Source organism: Palaemon carinicauda, chromosome 39 (genome assembly GCF_036898095.1).
Source record: "Palaemon carinicauda isolate YSFRI2023 chromosome 39, ASM3689809v2, whole genome shotgun sequence".
Taxonomy (NCBI): Eukaryota; Metazoa; Arthropoda; class Malacostraca; order Decapoda; family Palaemonidae; genus Palaemon; species Palaemon carinicauda.
Window position 1 is genome coordinate 11,721,616 of NC_090763.1, and position 20,084 is coordinate 11,741,699.

The window sequence follows — 20,084 nt, forward strand, 5'->3', positions numbered from 1 at the left end:
TACTAGGTTGGTTTACTGTGAGCAATCAGATGAAAATCTCTCATCATCACCATTCCGTACTGACCAGTGTGGTGATGAAAATCAGCCAAATCCCAGACATGGATAAGAACATGTCTGTGTCATGCAGTAGACTAGAAATGGCTGCATTTGTTGTTGCTGTTCTTTGTATAGATACATAGGTGTATATCTGTATATTATCCCACGCCTGAAAATAGTTTGGAGTGGGTGGCACCAGAAGGGTACTAGACCTTCAACCCAGAGGCTTGAGGGTAGACGAAAGAGTTACAACTAATTTCAAACAAAGGCATATGGAAGATCACCTAGAACCAACAGAAATGGCACTCTGCTATGTAACCACCGTTGCGTATTTTTAGGGGGCCCCCTGAACAGCCCTAAAATTGGGTCTAAATTAGTTGAATAAGATGTCAAATACTTCTGACAAAACAAAGTATATACAACTAAATTTATATAAAACATGCAATATACAGATATTTTTGCCCAGACCCCTCGAAAACGCCTAAAATTTAGGGGTAGAGTAGACGAGATTGGTACCATGCGAAATTGGTTCCAAAAAATCAGATACATACTTAGGAGCACATATTTTGTCCGTTGCATTTACAATGTCAGACACCCCCATTATGTATACCTAAGCCTTATAGCACAACTAGGATGGCCTAAATCCTATAGAAACCACATGTAATGAAGTTTATATGACTTATTCACTGTTTTGGAATACAATTGGTAAATTATAAAATTTATTCTTATTGCACTGACCTTGTCAGACACCTCTAACTAGGCACAGTACAAGTGTAATGTAAGGTTATAAAATTACTATTCTTAATATAACACTGTACCGAAACTCAAGTTTGAAGGAGGTTGTGTACATGAATGTAAAACTATGTATACATGGTCTTAAGTATAAATGAAACGTGAGTAATGGACACGGTTAGAAAAGAACGTAACAAGGATACAGTAAAGGTCGTTGAAGTACCAAAAAACGTATAAAAGGCAAGGTCAAGATGGTATGGCCACCTGATAAGACGAGAAGAGCAACACGTGGTAAGAGAAGTGATGGACGTGGAGGTGGAGGGAACATGAGGGAGAGGAAGACCTATGACTGGGTGGAAAGATTGTACTGGAGAAAGGAGTATGTGAGGAAATGACACATGACGTAGGTAGAGAAGAGACTCACTAAAAACAGAGACCCCGAATAAGGCTAAAGCTGGGAAGAAGAAGGCATTATACTCGATGCCATGCATCGGCAATGACCTTGATAATTGTGATGGCAATTGATAAAAATAAGGAAGCTACGCGTTTATTTTGGAATTGTTATCTCCAATTATAGTAAAACAGAATTAACGCTATTAACTTGCATACCTCAGCAACATTTAAAAATTCCTAGCATGTTAGTGGGGGGCCGTTTATGGGCATTTTTCTTTTATTACATTTCAAATTGATGCAAAAGATTTGTTTTCAGTACCAATTTAATGTTGTTCGAGTATCCACGGTCAGATAGGAAAAAAAAGACAAAATATCCACTAAAATACATAATGACTGCCAATTTCCTGATTTTTCACATTATGACAAATTTTGTACTATAGGACGTGGATTGGTGATTTTGGTCTCTATATCTTAGTTTTTATGTATGATTCATAACTTGCTAACTTATCATTTATTGTGCTCTTCATTTACCATTTTATTGTTGTCTTTTTGTAGGTGAAAAAACGTCTACATTTGCATACCCAATTTCATTACCAGATGATACCTTTTTTTTATATTTATGGTAATACCAAATGTTATTTGGTATGCCTCTTGTTAGACAAGTTTTTTATTTTTGTCTTTTCAGGTTGTTTTTAAGACGGCTGAGGCAAGCATATGACATTTGATTATTCTGTGTCCCCTTGCCAATCCATTTGCCAGAAAGTAGAATTTCCAGGTGAAGAATTCAAGCAGAAGAATTGTGCATCCTGGCATAAATCTTGATGTCAGTTTTACAGGATACAAACACTTGACCATGCAAAAAAAAAAAAAAAAAAAAAAAAAAAAAACATAATGAAGGATTGCCTCCTACAAGAAAAAGATCCTGGCAGAGTCATACAGCTGTCAGTTGTAATCTGTGTATCATTGTCGAAGGCGATGTGGCCGCCATTGAAGCCATTGGAATTGTTATAGAATTTTTGCATTGCAAGATCTGACAGAAAAGATGCCCGAGAGATTAAAACAACATGAAATCCAGAAGATTGTAAGTGGACATACCTAAAGGAAAGAGTCCTAGAACACTTCTCAAATTAGACAGACTAGAAAGGTATCCGAGATCGAGTTTTCATCATTTGTTCAAAGACTGCTAAAAAGATCATATCAGATGCAACTCAAATACCAGATGAGGAAGCATGTACATTACTAATGCCAGCATTGATTCCATGTAAAGCTGTTTTAGATCACAATATAGCATTCACATTGGATGGCTCACTTCCAAATGGTTGCAAAGATTGATTCCATAACGTATAAAGTATTCTCCCGTCAATTCCTTGTGGGACCCAAATCATTACCAAAACATAAGAATTCCACTAAGATCCTATCTATGAGTCAGTTGGCCGTGCTAAATATGACTTCTCTTTCTGCAAACTTGAATTGTGACCCTCCACTTACTTTGTTCTTGGCACTCAAATTGCATTCCCAAACAAGAAGCTAGTAGAACTACTACTCAAGTATGCTCTAATTCTGTCATAAAAATTAATTAGCATTGAATCTAGATTTGCACAGACTATTGAATGTCATAAAAGGAACAACACTTGTATAGTCTATCATACAAATTTGCATCAAGGCATTTTCACAGTTGCAGCCCTAGATAACCTGGATCACAATCCCACATAACAAACTGCAAGCTTATCTTTCCATGGAACTATTATTTCAAATATTTCAGTTTTCTTTATCACAAATCAACTCACAGAAAGCAGGAACACGCAACAGTGAACCTACCCTGCCTCCTTCATATACAACATGTGGGTCAAAATCCTGTCACCCAATTATTATTATTATTATTATCATTATTATTATTATTATTAACTAAGCTACAACCCTAGTTGGAAAAGCAAGATGCTATAAGCCCAAGAGCTCCAACAGGGAAAAATAGCCCAATGAGGAAAGGAAATAAGGAAATAAATAAACGATATGAGAAATAATTAACCATAATAAAATATTTAACAAACAGTAACAACATCAAAATAGATATTATATATATAAACTATAAAAAGACTTACATCAGCCTGTTAAAAATAAAAACATTTCCTGCAAGTTTGAACTTTTGAAGTTCTTCCGATTCAACTACCCAATTAGGAATATCATTTCACAATTTAGTCACAGCTGGAATAAAACTTCTAGAGTACTGTGTAGTACTGAGCCTCACGAGGGAGAAGGCCAGACTATTGCCTAGTATTACAAACGGAACGGAATTGTCCGGAATGATCTTAATGTAGATGATGATCAGAATTATAAAAAATCTTATAAAACATGCATAACCAACTAATTGAATGATGGTGCTAGAGATTAACATCTAGATAAAAAATAAGAAATTTAATAGAACTTAAGTTCCTGTCCAACAAATTAAGATGAGAATCAATACTCGGAACAAGGTAAAATGAAAGAATTGCAACACTTCTTCAGAATAGATTGGTCACCGAAAACCTTAAAAGACTTTCTCAATAAGCCAATTTTTGTTTGCAATTAAAGAAGGCACAGACCTAATATGTTTCTCAAAAGTAAACTTGCTGTCAAGAATCACACCTAAAATTTAAGTCATACAGAGTTAAAGAAACATTATCAATGCTGAGATCCAGATGTTGAGGAGCCACTGTACCTACAATCATACTTTGAGTTTTGTTAGGATTCAACTTAATTTGCACCATGCACTAATTTTAGCCATATCCCTATTAAGGGATTCAGCAAACCCAGATCTACATTCAGGAGATAGAATTGATGCAAAGAATGTAGTATCATCTGCAAATGCAACAAGTTTGTTTTCTAGGCCAAACCACATGTCATGTGTATATAGTATAAAAAGTAATGGGCCAGAAACGAACACCAGCTATCACATTCCTATAATCACTATGGTGCCCATCAACAACAACTCTTTGCGATCTATTACTTAAAAATTCAATAATGATGCTAAAAAACGACCCACCCACTCCCACCTGTTTCAGTTTGAAAACAAGAGCCTCATGATTAACACAGTCAAAGGCAGCACTAAAATCAAGGCCAATCATACGAACTTCTTGACCACAATCAAGGGATTTCTGTACAGCATTGGAAATTGTAAGAAAGGCATCACATGCTCCAAGGCCTTTACGAAAACCAAATTGCAAACTAGGGAACATATGATTACCTTCAGCAAACCTATTAGGACGATTTACCAAAAGACGTTCAAAAACTTTAGACAATATAATTTATGGAAATTAGGCGGTATCAGTTGGGCTTGACATACCACAAACACATTTACATAGTGGAGTAACATTACCCATTCTCCAACAAGTGCTAAAAGCTCCTCTTCTTGCTAACTAGGCCAAAATAACAGATAACTTTTGAGTTAATAAATCTGCAGGCTTTATATATATATATATATATATATATATATATATATATATATATATATATATATATATATATATATATATATACATACATATATATATATATACATATATATATATACATATACATATATATATATACATATATAAAAAGAAAAAGTTTGGCTCCACACCTCCATAAGCATCAAGCTCCATCAAGAGAGCTTTAATTTTACAAGATCAAAAAGCTACACTTCTTAGTTTAGCATCAGGAAAACTAGAATGAGGAAGATCAAGTTTCTCATTACTCTGTTTACTGTCAAACACATTAGCCAAAAGGGTTACCTTTTCCTTTGGACAGTGAGTGACAGAACCATCTGGTTTACGTAAAGGAGGAATGGTTGCATCTACAACAAAGAGTGCAGATTTAAGGGTAGTCCTCTACTTATGTTCCTGGGTTGTACCAGAATGGGTTTCTTTTATGGTTAGATCCAATACTTTTTCAGTTGAAGCATAAACTCTCTGAGCAAAAGTTCTAAGCTGAGTATAGTTATTCCAAGTAAAATCTGGTCTGTTACCCTTCCAAAGATGATAGGCCACCTTCTTCTCCAAATAAGAACGTCTACAATCATCATTGAATCAGGGTTTATCCTTTACTTGGTATCTTAGCACATGAGAAGGGATACCCCTATCAATTATGTTTACTAAATTCTCATTCAAGGGACAACAAGATCAACACTACTATACAATTGTGATCAATTCAAGCCAAAAAGATCACTTAAAATCCCATTCTAGTTGGCTTAAGATTTCATAGAAATCTTACATGAGCATGATACATCAGGGACAGGCTGTTCAGTATTCACTACTAATAAAATCAAGGCATGATCAGATGTCCCAACTGGAGAACCAACCTTACTTGTTATAACGCCAGGGGAGTCGGTGTATGCGAGGTCCAAGCAATTAACTCCTGTGAGTAGCTTCACTTATGACTTGCTCACAGCCTGATTCAGAGGTAAAGTTTAAAACTCTTAAGTAAAGGCAATTGGTAGGAGAAATAGGATTTAATCACTTCCTATGGTGAGCATTTAAATCACCAACAAAAACAAAAGAGGCCTTGTATCTTAGCCACAATGGTAAGAAGACAATCAAAGATGGAATCATCCAGGTCTGGATTCTGGTATATCGAACACAAATAGAAGTTCATATCAGACAAGAGAAATGATGTTGACCTCGTCCAAATGAGGTTGCTCTCACACAAGACTAGAGACATGGGTGGAAGGAAGAGGACGACAAACTGCTTCCCATTTGGACCATGCTACCCTTCAACAAGGATGTGTTACACTTGGATGTGAAGTGCACTTGCCCAATTACCTGCTCTCAGAGTAAATTCATGAAGACAAAGATGAAGTGCATACATCAGCGTAAAGCCACACGCACGAGGTAGCTGAATTAGAACAATTTCCAATACTAACATGTTTATAAGGGCTTTGGTTAATTGTTGGTAATTTTCCTATTGAAAGTATTATTCAAGGAGATTTTTCAAGCAATTGTCAATATATTTACTTGGAAATAGGACTCAATATAAGAGGAGATATTCTCCAATCAGGTTTATCTTATTTTCATTTAATTACTCATACATACAAACCTAGGTATAGAGAAGATATTCCATATTATAGGTACATTAGTACTAAAGTTATGAGGTGTAATCAGAAAAATAAACTAAAAATTGGCAGCCATCTTTGATTTTGGTTGCCATTTTGAATTGAATTATCCGACTGCTTGACATTCAAACCAAAACTGTTCTATACTATAGACTCTTACCTTTGAATTATTACTTAAAACGCAACTTTTACATCAATCTGAAATGTCCGAGTCAGTGGGCACCCCACTAAGTAGGGTTAAAGCAGCAATGGGCTGAAATGACCCTATAAAAATTTTACCCAAAGAAATATGAATGTGTAAGGAAGTCTAACGAGCTAATGGCATCGTAAGAAAGTGGTCCCTTTTTTTTATTCCCGCTCTGGGACAGAAGAGACTTAATCTTTGTAATCATTTATGGAATAAAGAATGGCTGTTCTAAGGTTGTGATATGTAGATTTCTTAAAAGTACTTGGCAATATTGGGTAGAAAGATGATAAATTTAATCAACAGAGCTCAATCTAAAAGCTATACGTGGAAGTTTAATAATAGTTTTATTTTGCGGTGACTTTAAAGGTGAAAGATGTAAATGGCAGGCATAGTAAAGATTAGGGGTGATAAGTGTCACGACTGAGATGGTGTGAACATGTGTTGAAGATGGACGACGAGGAAGAAGTGAGGAGGGCTTAGGAGGAACCTGTTGGGGGGGGGGGAGACTCGAGAGGGAAGCAAAGAATTACGTGGCGATATAATGTCAAGGATGATATGAAAAGAAAAGGTTCGGTGGAAGAGGATGTTTTTGATAGCATGAGGCGACCGATCCCTTAATGTAGGGATAACAGTGAAAATGGTTTTAAATGTATTGTGTCAATCTACCTGTTTACAAAGACCAACGCGTAACTTGAAAAAAAAAAAAAAAAAAAAAAAAAAAAAAAAAAAAAAAAAAAAAAAGCCTGTGTGTGTCTATGTGACTACGTTATATTACGGTTATGTACAAATGCTTGATGACACAATATTATTATTATTATTATTATTATTATTATTGGCTAAGCCACAACCCTAGTTGTAAAAGCAGGATGCTATAAGCCTAAGGTCTCCAGAAGGGAAAATACCCCGCTAAGGAAAGGAAATAAGGAAAAAATACATTACAGAAATATTGAACAATTAAAATAACATATTTTAAGAACAATAACGACATTTTAATAGATTTTCTTTTAGATAAACTATCAAAAGGGACTTATGTCAGCCTGTTCAACATGAAAACATTCGCTTCAAGTTCGAACTTTTGAAGTTCCACCGATTCATATTGCAACAAGTAAATGTATTGTAAATATATATATATATATATATATATATATATATATATATATATATATATATATATATATATATATATATATATATATATATATGTGGGTAAGATAAAGAAAAATACAATAACTGTGATCTTATACAACCAATTTGCAGATAAACTGTCCCTCATTCACACCAATAGGACACCAGTGTTCTCTAGACTTGCGTGGTGTCAAAGCCTCTGTACCATAGCCTTGCACCGTCTTAGGTTAGTTCTCTCGCTTGAGGGTACACTCGAACACACTATTCTATGTTTCCTTATTCCATTTCCTCACTATGCTATTTTCCCTATTGGAGCCCTTGGGCTTATAGCATTCTGCTTTGCCAACTAGAGTTATATCTTAGCTAATAATAATAATAATAATAATAATAATAATAATAATAATAATAATAATAATAATAACCTTGTACTCTTTTACTACTATCATTATGTACGATATCCCACCGGGTTCATTCACTAAAATACAGATCAGATATTTCAAATTTCCAACTTGTATACTAAGCACTAGGCCTACATCGACTTCATTAACACCAAATTAAACGACACTTCCAGTAAAAACATCACAAAAATATATAGGTGTTTTTCATCATCAAATAATCCATCACCATCAATAAAATATCAATATGAGTCATTTACCTTAGAATAGATGTCCAAACTTCTCTGGGATTCCTGAAGCACTCGTGTGCTGGCATAGGTCTCTGCCGTAAACCAGACATGGGCTTATACGATACTGACCAGTCATTTTTACATGTAGAAGATTTTTTCATCTTTACTTGGGTTTGGGGTAAACATAGGTCTCTAGCATTCCACCCTGCTGACAAAAAAAAAAAAAAAAAAAACGTTTATTAATACCTATAAGCGTGAAGCGTGCTTACTAAAAAAAAAAAAAAAACGTTTGTTAACACCTTTGAAGCGTGCTCACTAAAAAAAAAAAAGGAAAAAAGACGTTTATTAATACCTTTGAAGCGTGCTTACTGGAAAAAGAGTGCATCAACCAGAATAATCGGTAGGAGACGTTCAATGAACAATTCAGTTCAATGGTTCTTAACCTTGTTGGAGGTAATGAACCCTGCAAGTGTTATATGTACACTCGTCGAACTCTTCATAGTTGGAAACACATATAATATAAATAAATAAAATAAAGACTAAAAGAAAAATAAAGTTACACCTAAGTATATCAGCATAAATTTCAAATTCAAAACAGATATATATATTATATGTGCACAAAATGAACCATGCTTCATTTGTACAGAGAACCAGTGTTCAAAGAACAAAATCAACAAAATATGAACTTCACACAAAAACAAAAGCATTATGAATACTTGTTGCAAATCAATGACTTTTGCTGTTGTCTTTCAGAGACAATTTCAGAAATGCGAGGCTTAATTAACCTTGGCAAGTGCAACTCTATTATTTGTGGTGTGTTACCTCAGCCCTGAGATTACCTCACCGAACCCCTGGCTTCGATTGAACACACGTTCAGATTTGCCAGGTTTTCTAAATGAGAAAAGGCCAACTTCTAATCAACTACAGCTTTAAAAGGCCAACCCAACCGGTTAGTAGAGAAAAGGCCAAAATGTAGCATCTAAGGCCAACTTTTTTCATATAAATTAACTAAAGGCCAACCTATTTTAAAAAGGCCAAATTGAAATTTATGGCATGAAAAAGGACAAAATTGACATTTTTGGGCATGAAAAAGGCCAACCTGGCAACCCTGTGTGACAGGTTAAGAACCACTGATTTAGTGATAATTGCATATACTTATTTAGAATGGAGCCAAGAAACCACAGACTAGAATAACAGATTTTCATTTTTAATAAATGCAAATCCTCCCTAACTCGTCCGCGTGAGTAATATAGAAATCAATGTTATCGTATGGTGCTATTTTGGCGCCAACTGAAGCCATGTGTACAGTCAACAGTTACCCAGAGCGGGAAATCGAAAGAAAGGATAACCGCTTTAAACAATCTTTGAAAACTGCATGTCTCCTTTTTTAAAGATATTTATTTCTGATTGTGTACACAAGCAGGTTAAATTATTTATCATGGCCCTAAATATGTTGTCTGTGGCGAAAAAAAAGAATACTTTGTTAAAAGCAATTGCCAAATGCCATAAAAACTAAAAGTTGCCAGTTTAAACTGGCAGTAAGCTGCCTATTTTCTATATAATAATAATAATAATAATAATAATAATAATAATAATAATAATAATAAAATTTAATCAGATATATACAACTTGTTTTCCTCTACTGTATATACGTACCTTTCATTTTATACAACGGCCGAGCACATGTATTTTTTTCGAGCCTTAAGTAAATTCTTGGCTCGAGACATTGTCTTGGCCGTTCGACAAGTTTAAACCCTCAACCAATATTGAGATTATGGATCTATAACGTTTTATTGATAAAAAACATCAAATATAAAGATTACCCATCTGGAAAAATAGCATGATGCTCCGTGAAAATATTTAGACAACCCAACAAGCCATACTCGGTGATGAGGTACCACGGGCCTAAAATCGGACACCTGTAGGAATGCCACAAATAACAATTGCAGCCTTCGCCTTTTAAAACTATACGAAGCTTAAATGATTCCAATTTGCTTACCTACATGATTCGAAACATTGGACTATCCTGATACATAATACAGAACAACATGCAGGGCTTAAGGAAACACGCCGTCACGGATAATAGATAATCACACGCACACGTAAACACGGTTAATAGTTTACTACTATTATCGAGGAAAATCGCGACATAGTTGCCAGATGTCACTAACTGCTTCGTAAATGTAAACAAAAAAACACTAATCCTTCGCAAATCCTTGATTTTTACACATTTTATCCACCAATATAACTTTTGTCTTATTTGATCATCGTTTTTATTTCTTAAATGTCTACCAAACGGCATTAACAATAGTAAAAGTATACGATTTAGAGAACGCCACCAACCTCATCACAAGTGTCCGAAACGCTCTTTTTGTCTGCCATCATATTCAAATCAAAGATTGTAAATAAAAGTAATCATATTAAAATCATTTGAGAATTATTATATAATAAAAGAAGAATAAACAAACGGACTTATAACCGAATAAAACTCACCACGATAAAATACGAACGCCACCAACCTCAAGTGTCCGAAACGCTTTTTTGTCTGTCATCACGTTTAAATAATATGGTGTAAATAATATTAATCACATTAAGATAATTTGAAAATTATTAAACAATAAAATAAAAATAAATATACGGACTTATATCTTAATAAAACACACCATAATAAAATAAAAATATATTTCGAAGTCGAAGTCAGAATCCAAACAGTCAAACATTGTATTTAACGCCCGCTGAGTGGCGGGTCCCTAGATTTAATCACTCGATCTGGCAGACCGTGCAATGTCCAAGGTGTTGAAATGTCTTTGACTCGTAGATTATCTTGTTCAAAGTGGTAATTTGTAATTCGAACGGCGTGATACGAGTTCATCATAGTCTAGCCTGTCATAGATTCATTGTATTCGTTGACTTCTGTGCGGTTTTGTAAAACTAAGCAACAACGGTCTTGGAAAATGAAGAGGCCATGGTGGTGGTCGAAGACAAAGTGAGTGTTATATTTTCACTTTTTGTTCGTGTTTCATTGCTTTCTTATGTAATTATTAATGACGGGTTGTAATTAATTACATTTTATCATATTTTTCAGCGGTAAGATTATATTTGACACTGGTCTAGGGCTACTGTAAATATCTTTAGCAAAATGACGTGTTTATGAGTAAACTTATACTCCATTACTGCTTCTTTAGTGCATTCAGGGCTGAAACTTTTTCATTTAGATTGGGGGAATATATTTTATTAAATCAAGTAAAGGTACAGTTACAAACTAACTCCAATTGCATATAATTGTAATATAGACCTTTCTATCAAGCATTACCGGTATACCAACCAATGTTTTCCGTAATATGTTGTAATTATCTTTAGCAAAATTATTGTTAATATTTACCGTGACTGCTTCTTAGTACATTCTGGGCTGAAACTTTTTCATTTCGATTGGGGGAATATATTTTATGAAATCAAATAAAGTTATAATTACAAATTAGCTGCAATTCCATTTAGTTGTAATAGAGACCTTTCTATCATGCATTACCGGTATACCAGACAATGTTTTCTGTAATATCTTATAAGAGCTTAATAAATTAGTAAATTAATGATTTCCGTAATATTTTATAAGATCTTAATAAATTTAATAGTCATATTGTTAGTAAATTATCTTTTACCTTGGCCATGCTCGGGGCTAATGTAACACCAGCCGTTAACAGGTGTTAATAATAGCCGTATAATTAAGCATTACAGTAGTTTGTGTGATTGTTTTTCCTTATTTTGAGGCCTTATATAATTGACCTTCATAAAAAAAATATATTGTATTATTTATTGTTCGTTTTAATTGCAGTAAACCGTTTCTCAGACATTCTCACTTTATTGGTTTATCAGCCTAACAGCTTTGTATCAAACTTTTTATTATATATAAAAAATCAGATTAAGCACTATATCTTTGAAGACATCAGAAAGATAATATTACTTTGAAATATGCCGTTTCAGTATTGTTTATTGAATTCTGAATATTATAACAGATTTGTTATACAGTTGTAGGCTATCGTTATGTTTGAATTGGATTCAATTAAGTTTTAATTTTTTGTTCTAGGCCTATAGTGTATATATATATATATATATATATATATATATATATATATATATATATATATATATATATATATATATATAGTAAATGAATTAACTGTACACTAAACTGCTCAAGACTGGTGAGTAAAATTTGATACGAAGACACATAGGCCTACTATTGAATAGGCTAATACTCTAAAAGAGTTTTATTCATTTATAAGTCTAGCCATTTGTCATTCTTGTTTCAAGATAATTTATAAAACCGGTCATGATTGCGTTTCTGCAATTAACATATTGAAATGCCGATGCATCCCTGTTAGGACTAATGTATTTTATTGTATTATATTGTATTCCATCATAAGGTTTGTTAACAAGTTACGAAATATATTCGATTGGTTGTAGTGAAGTAACAGGTTAGGCCATGAATACACCGGTATTTTGTTAACTAGTTACGAAATATATTCGATTGGTTGTAGTGAAGTAACAGGTTAGGCCTGTGAATACACCGGTATTTTGTTAACTAGTTACGAAATATATTCGATTGGTTGTAGTTGAATAACAGATTTTGTCATGAAGACACCTGTTATTGTGCCAACAGTATTTCCCCCAATGAAACACGAACCGTTTTAAGTTTGTATTCTTTGTATATATAGATAAACTGTATAGCTATTTGTTTGTAAATTTGTTACATCAAGGTAAGGTATCTTTATAATGGTTTTAATCGAACAACGTATTTTTTTCTTATGAAAACCACACATGTAGGCTTATGTAATGTGGTTTCTTTGATATGATTATGTATATATATATATATATATATATATATACATATATATATATATATATATATATATATATATATATACACACACACATATATATATATATATATATATATATATATATATACACACACACACACATATATATATATATATATATATATATATATATATATATATATATATATATATATATATATATTGTGTTGGCGTATTATGTATTAATTTAAGGTTATTCTTGAACTGGAATTACATTTTACCGAGTCAAGTACATTTAAACAATACACACATTTTTTCGTGCTTATTCTAGTGCAGTTAGCTAACTATTGTATTTAGATTGCATGTTTGAAATTTTTTAACTTTTCACCATTATGTGCTCTACTTGTGTTCGTTCTTTATTCCTCTCATAATAAATTTGAGTATTGCGTAGGTGTTACGTAAGAATCGCGTAATTCCAAGAACTCGGCCTATCGCGTATGTAATGTCAGTAACGGTGTGAACTGAACTCAATCTTTAAATACGACTTTTTGTGACTGATGAAGTCACCGGCAGAATTCTTTTGGTGTCAGTAATATATTTTGTGCCGTCTTTGTTCTGAAAGATGAATAGAGAATTTTGTCGTTATGGGGGTAGATTTAAAGTGAACTCATTGAAAGCGTCTGTTACTTTTGAAATTTTGGCGCCATTTTTACCGGTGAAATCATGATATTCGTCGTTTTACGGTTTAACTGTATTTTTTTCCAGAGCATTGGTGGACATTTCTGGTATTTTTGTTTTTAATATCTTGTTCTTTAAGGATATATAATCCGTATTACTATCAAGTTTACAGGCATAGTATTGTCATTTGCTTGAAGTCTACATAGAAACTACATTTAATGATTTTCTGTTTTAGAGAATTGATAGACATTTCTGGTATTTTTGTTAATATCTTGGCTTTTAATTGAATATATAATCCGTATTATTATCAAATTTACAGGCATAGTATTGTCATTTGCTTGAAGTCTACATGGAAACTACATTTAACGATTTTTTGTTCAGAAATTAGTGGAAATTTTTGGTTTTTCTTGTTTAATACCTTGATTTATATTTATAAATAAGTCGCATTATTATATACAGGTATAGTATTGCCATTTGCTTGAAGTCTACACAGAAAATACGTTTAAAGATTTTTGTTCAGGGAATTAAGCCTAGTGGAAATTTTTGGTTTTCACGTTTCATATCTTAGATTTTACTTCTATAGGCTTTTTTGTTATAAAGTTTAAAGGAATAGTATTTTCATTTGTTGATGTATACATAAAAAAGTGACAATTTTAGGTTGTTATGAAATATATATGGGATGGTTTTTTTTTTTTGTCGATTGTCATATTCTATATTGTGGAAGACTGCCTAACTTTGATAATTTTACAATAAATGCAGAATTTGAAAAGGCTGCAGTTTTAAAATCATCATCTCCTCTTACGCATATTTTACGTAAAGAGTCTCGGTTAGATTTCGCCAGTCGTCTCTTATCTTAAGCTTTTAATCCAAAACTTCTCCGTTCATCATCTCCCACTTCACACTTCATAATCCTCAGCCATGTAGGTCTGGGTCTTCCAACTCTTCTGGCTTTAAAATATATATTTGAATTGCTGCCGGAATAGGCTAATGTCTGTTGCATAATTATGTCTTGGAATGTATATTAGAAAAAAATATTTTAAAATCAAGTCAAAATTTTGTTCAGTGAGAGGTAGTGCCTTCAGTGCAACTCAAGCGGAACACTGTAGGAAAAAACTTGAAGGCTTTTTTTTTTTTTTTTTTTTTTTTTTTTTTTTTTTTTTTTCTTGCTGTATATCAACTCAACTATTCTTCCATACTAGTGTACGCTACCCGTCAATAAGGACGGCTAAATATTTAGATAGATATTGCACACACACTTGCACCCCCTTTCACCGGATTATAACTACTCCCTCTCCACCCTACCACCCTACCCGAGGTAAGGGAAGAGATCGAATACAGTATTTATACGTCTGGTTATGTCGCTGAGCGTGACTATATATATATATATATATATATATATATATATATATATATATATATGTGTGTGTGTGTGTGTGTGTGTGTGTGTTTGTATATATATGTTTGTATATATATAATATATATATATATATATATATATATATATATTCTATATATGATAATGTATATATACAGTATATATATGCATATATATATATGTGTGTGTGTACTGTATATATATATATATATATATATATATATATATATATATATATATAATATAATATATATACTGTATATATGGATATATGTATATATATGTGTGTGTGTACTGTATATATATAATATATATAATATATATACTGGATATATGTATATATATGTATATATAGATAGATAGATAGATAGACAGATAGTCACTGCTCTTTATTATATAGGGGCTATTAGAGCTATGGCGTTACCCTCAGTCACACATGAGTGTGGAATGATCTCCCTGGCTCCGATGCCGGGCCTTTATCCCAATTTCATAATTTGGAATAAAGTCTTTAATAAAATCATATTTTTAATAGGCCTATTGGATATTCATACGCCCTGAAAAGACCCATTTTTTTTAGCTGAAATAAGCCCAGGAATTGAAGCGAATCCTGAATTTTATGATATTCCAGAAATGTTAAATTAAAAACTGTACTTCATTCGATTTTCGATCGAACGGGAATCGCTTTCAATGAGAAAAACAAATCCGAAGCGAAATTGCGATAGACGTGACAACACGGTGTCCCTTTTTGATAGCATTTGTGCGAAAAAGTTTAGCGTTGCGATAATCATCTCACTTGTAATTTTTTTTTTTTTTTTTTTTGACGTTGGAAAGTTTAAAACATTTTTTTTTTTGTACTGTAACTACGCAGGCATTTTTGAGTTATGATTTCACCGAGTGTTGGTTAACTATACACGTGTACTGGATAGTCGAATAACTATACACATGTACTGTTGAAATATTTTTTTTTTTTTTCCACGTCCGCGTTGGAAAGTTAAAACATTTTTTATTCACTGTAACTACGCAAGGATTTTTGAGGAATTATTTAACTGAGTGTTGGTTAACTATACACGTGTACTGTATAGTCCAATAACTATACACATATGTACAGTCGAAATATATATTTTTTCTTTTTTTTTTTGCACATCCACGTTGGAAAGTTAAAAAAAATCTTTTTTTTACTGTAACTACGCAAGCATTTATGAGGAATGATTTCAGTGAGTGTTGGTTAACTATACACGTGTACTGTATAGTCGAATAACTGTACACATATGTATAGTCGATTTCCAATAGTCCAGTGACATTCGCATGTCAAGGCATTAGCCACCCTTTGAGATATACATACACACATAATTTTGTTACTGTTCTTAAGATATTTTATTTTAACTACTCTGTTTCCTTGGTTTCTTTTCCTCACTGGGCTACTTTCCCTTTTGGAGCCCCTGGGCTTATAGTATCCTGCTTTTCCAACTAGGATTGTAGCTTGACAAGTAATAGTAATAATAATATTAATATTAATAATGATGATAATATTAAAGGTTATTTAGTCCTTTGACTGGCCAGATAGTATTGCATTGAATCCCTCTCTGGTTACGGCTCTTTTTCCTTTGCCTGCATATACACCGAATAGTCTGGCCTATTCTTTGCACATTCTCCTCTGTCCTCGTACACCTGACAACACTGAGATTACCAAACAAGTCTTATTTGCTCAAGAGTATAAATTACTGCACTGTAATTCTTTAGTGGCTACTTTCCCCTTGGTAAGGGTAGAAGAGATTCTTCAGATGTTGAAAGCAACTCTTATAGGAGTAGGACACTCCAAAATCAAATATATTGTTCTTTAGTCTTGGGTAGTGCCATAGCCTCTGTACCAAGGGCTTGCACTGTCTCGGGTTCTCTTGCTTGAGGGAGCACTCAGACACACTATTATAGCTGATTCCTTATTTCCTTTCCTCACTGGGTTATTTTCCCTATTGGGCACCACAGTGGGAGGTTTGGCTTGCCTGGCTGACGATCTGGTGAGTATTCTGATGAAACTGGAACTGAAACCAGTCACCTTTATACCTTTGATTTCAAATGTTTTTAAAATTCCTTGGAAGTTTTTGGTTATCCTGCGAGAAATACAAAGCCATTTTAAACCTAGTTTTCAAATACAAAAAGGTTTTAAACTCCATATTCTATTGAAGAAGTCACAGTAAAAGACAAATGCCCCACAGACAGGCTCATTACGATAAAACAACACGCATTACAATAAAAAAAAAACTTCGTCATTAATAAAACAAAAGCCGAAATATTGCAAACTCTCGTATATACTGTACCTCCGCAACATCAGTTCTGTTTGCACTTGACAATATCCGCCAGAGCATAAATAAACACTTTGGCCCACAGCAGTAATAACTAAACACATCACTCCGGAATGACGATTGAAATTTATTTCGCGACAGAATTGCAGCAGCTGTGTCACAGAGCCTGTCTGGTCTGTCTCTTGTTTATTTACTCGCGCGAAATGAGTATTGTGGATGAGTGTCTCATTTGCTCTGTGTGTGTGTGTATATGTGTGTGTATATATATATATATATATATATATATATATATATATATGTGTGTGTGTGTGTGTGTGTGTATGTATATATGTGTATATATACATATATGTATTTATATGTATATATATATATATATATATATATATATATATATATATATATATATATATATATATACACACTGTATATTCATATATATATATATTTAATGTGTTTGTAAGCAGGGATGTTATGGCCAATTGGGAACGTCTCTGCTTGGTAATCGCCAGACTGGGGTTCGAGTTCCGCTCAAACTCGTTAGTTCCTTTAGTGTCTGCAACCTCGCCATCCTTATTAGCTAAGGATTGGGGTTTTGGAGAACCTATACGTCCACCTGCTGAGTCATCAGCAGCCATTGCCTAGCCCTCCTGGTCCTAGTTTTGATGGAGAGAAAGCTTGGGCACACTGATCATATGTATATATGGTCAGTCTCTAGGGCACTGTCCTGCTTGATAGAGCAGTGTCACTGTCCCTTGCCTCTGCCATTCATAATCGGCCTTTAAAAAATCCTCATACATGTCCCTCACTAGCGTCTGTTTATGGTCTTTCTATGCCAGTTTATACCCACAAATTTTCTTAACTCATCAATCCATCGTCTCTTCTTCCTTCTCCTGCTTCATTTGCAATCTCTGGAGACTCATTCTGTTATTCTTAATGTCCATCTATTATCTGTCATTCTCATTATATGCCCTGCTCACGTTTATTTTTTTTTCTTACATGGTGTTAGAATAGTCTATTTTAGTTTGCTCTAGCATCCATGTTGCTCTTTTTCTGTGCCCTAGTGTTATTCCTATATATACATACATACATATATATATATATATATATATATATATATATATATACGTATGTATATACACAGACACACACACACACATATATATATATATATATATATATATATATATATATATATATATATATATATATATATATATATATATACACACTTTGTATAGTTTTCGACCAACTAAAGACTGAGAAACCAACTAGTAGTTAACGCCACATCCTTCTTTTTATTGCTATAATCAAGAGGTCTCTCTCTCTCTCTCTCTCTCTCTCTCTCTCCCCACCCTTAATTTCAAGCTTCCTGAAATGGTGCTCTATCAGTAGAAGCGGTTTTAAAAAAGCCGACTCAAACTCACTTTGCAAAGTTTGAAAAACTTTTTTTTATTTTCATTGTTAAAAGTGTTTCGTAAATCTGGAATTCCGAAATTGGAATGGGTGAAGTATTTTACAAGAATTCTCTCGGGCGAAGAGGTGAAATTGGGTCACAATACATACGAAGTGACCATTGTTGAGAGGGAAAAAGTTCAAATCGAAAAGTTTTTTCCCCTCTTTTCTAAGCATGTCATGCGTACATCTTGAGTAAATAGGTCTTGACATACCTAAGATGCTTATATTGCACTAATATTATACTATACTCTTGCTTGAGGGTACACTCGGGCACACAATTCTATCTTATTTCTCTTCCTCTTTTTTTTTTTAATTTTTTAGTTTATACTGTATATGGAAGATCTATTTTAATGTTGTTAATGTTTGTAACATATTTTTATTTTAATGGTTCATTACTTCTCTTGTAGTTTATTTATTTTCACGTTTCCTTTCCTCATTGAGCTATTTTTCCCTGTTGGAGCCCTTGGGAATAATGCATCCTGCTTTTCCAACTATGGTTATAGCATATCGAAGAGATAATCATATTATTGCCAATAAAATAATCCCTCCTGCCAGTTTGCGCACATTGATGGGATACTATTGTACATATTTCAGCTATTCTTGCCAGGTGGCTTTTCATGTTCTGTACCGTCATCATCTCCATCATTATTGCCTCCTACGCTTATTGACGCAAAGGGCCTCGGTTAGATTTTGCCAGTCGTCTGTAGATTGCCTAAACCCATAGAGGATTCATTGGCTAAATTCATCAAAAGATAGCCTGTTCCTTGTGATGGGCAGTGAATTTCTAACTAAGGCAAGTGACCCCTGGCTGACCATACTGATTCTAGTATCATCACCCGCCAGGCATCGAGAGAAGCCGAAGAGACAACTTGTCAGTCGCCTTAAACTCAATCCGTCACTCTGTACTATGTACTGGATACCAATCTATACATACACGTTTCTTCTTAACCCCAAATCCCAAATACCTTAACAATCATTATTCACGTTCCTTTTAAAACATGCAATCATTCCCTCTTGTACAAAATGCGTAATGGTTTTTTTTCTGTCCCTTTCTTTATTAGAAAATTATACAGTTAAAAAAATGTTACCAAGGACCCGTGCGTGATTTACTTTTAGACATACGCCTAGTTTTTAAACTGATTGCACACACATATACATATTGTAAATAGTACATTACGTCAACTGATTGCACACACATATACATATTGTAAATAGTACATTACGTCATTCATAAATACATATCTTAACTGGTATTAAACATTCAAAGCCTATTGATTTGAGGTAGTTTTGTTCGTG

The 20,084-nt window shown here is 33.5% G+C and overlaps 1 protein-coding gene across 1 annotated transcript in view; it reads left to right on the plus strand.

The window, feature by feature from the left end:
* The first annotated feature begins 1,019 nt into the window (after positions 1 to 1,019).
* Positions 1,020 to 20,084, plus strand: part of LOC137631259 (dentin sialophosphoprotein-like) — a 101,102-nt gene continuing 82,037 nt past the window's right edge. The window contains exon 1 of the mRNA XM_068363041.1: positions 1,020 to 1,147. Coding sequence (XP_068219142.1) covers positions 1,020 to 1,147 — 128 coding nt within the window. The remainder of the gene's footprint in view (positions 1,148 to 20,084) is intronic.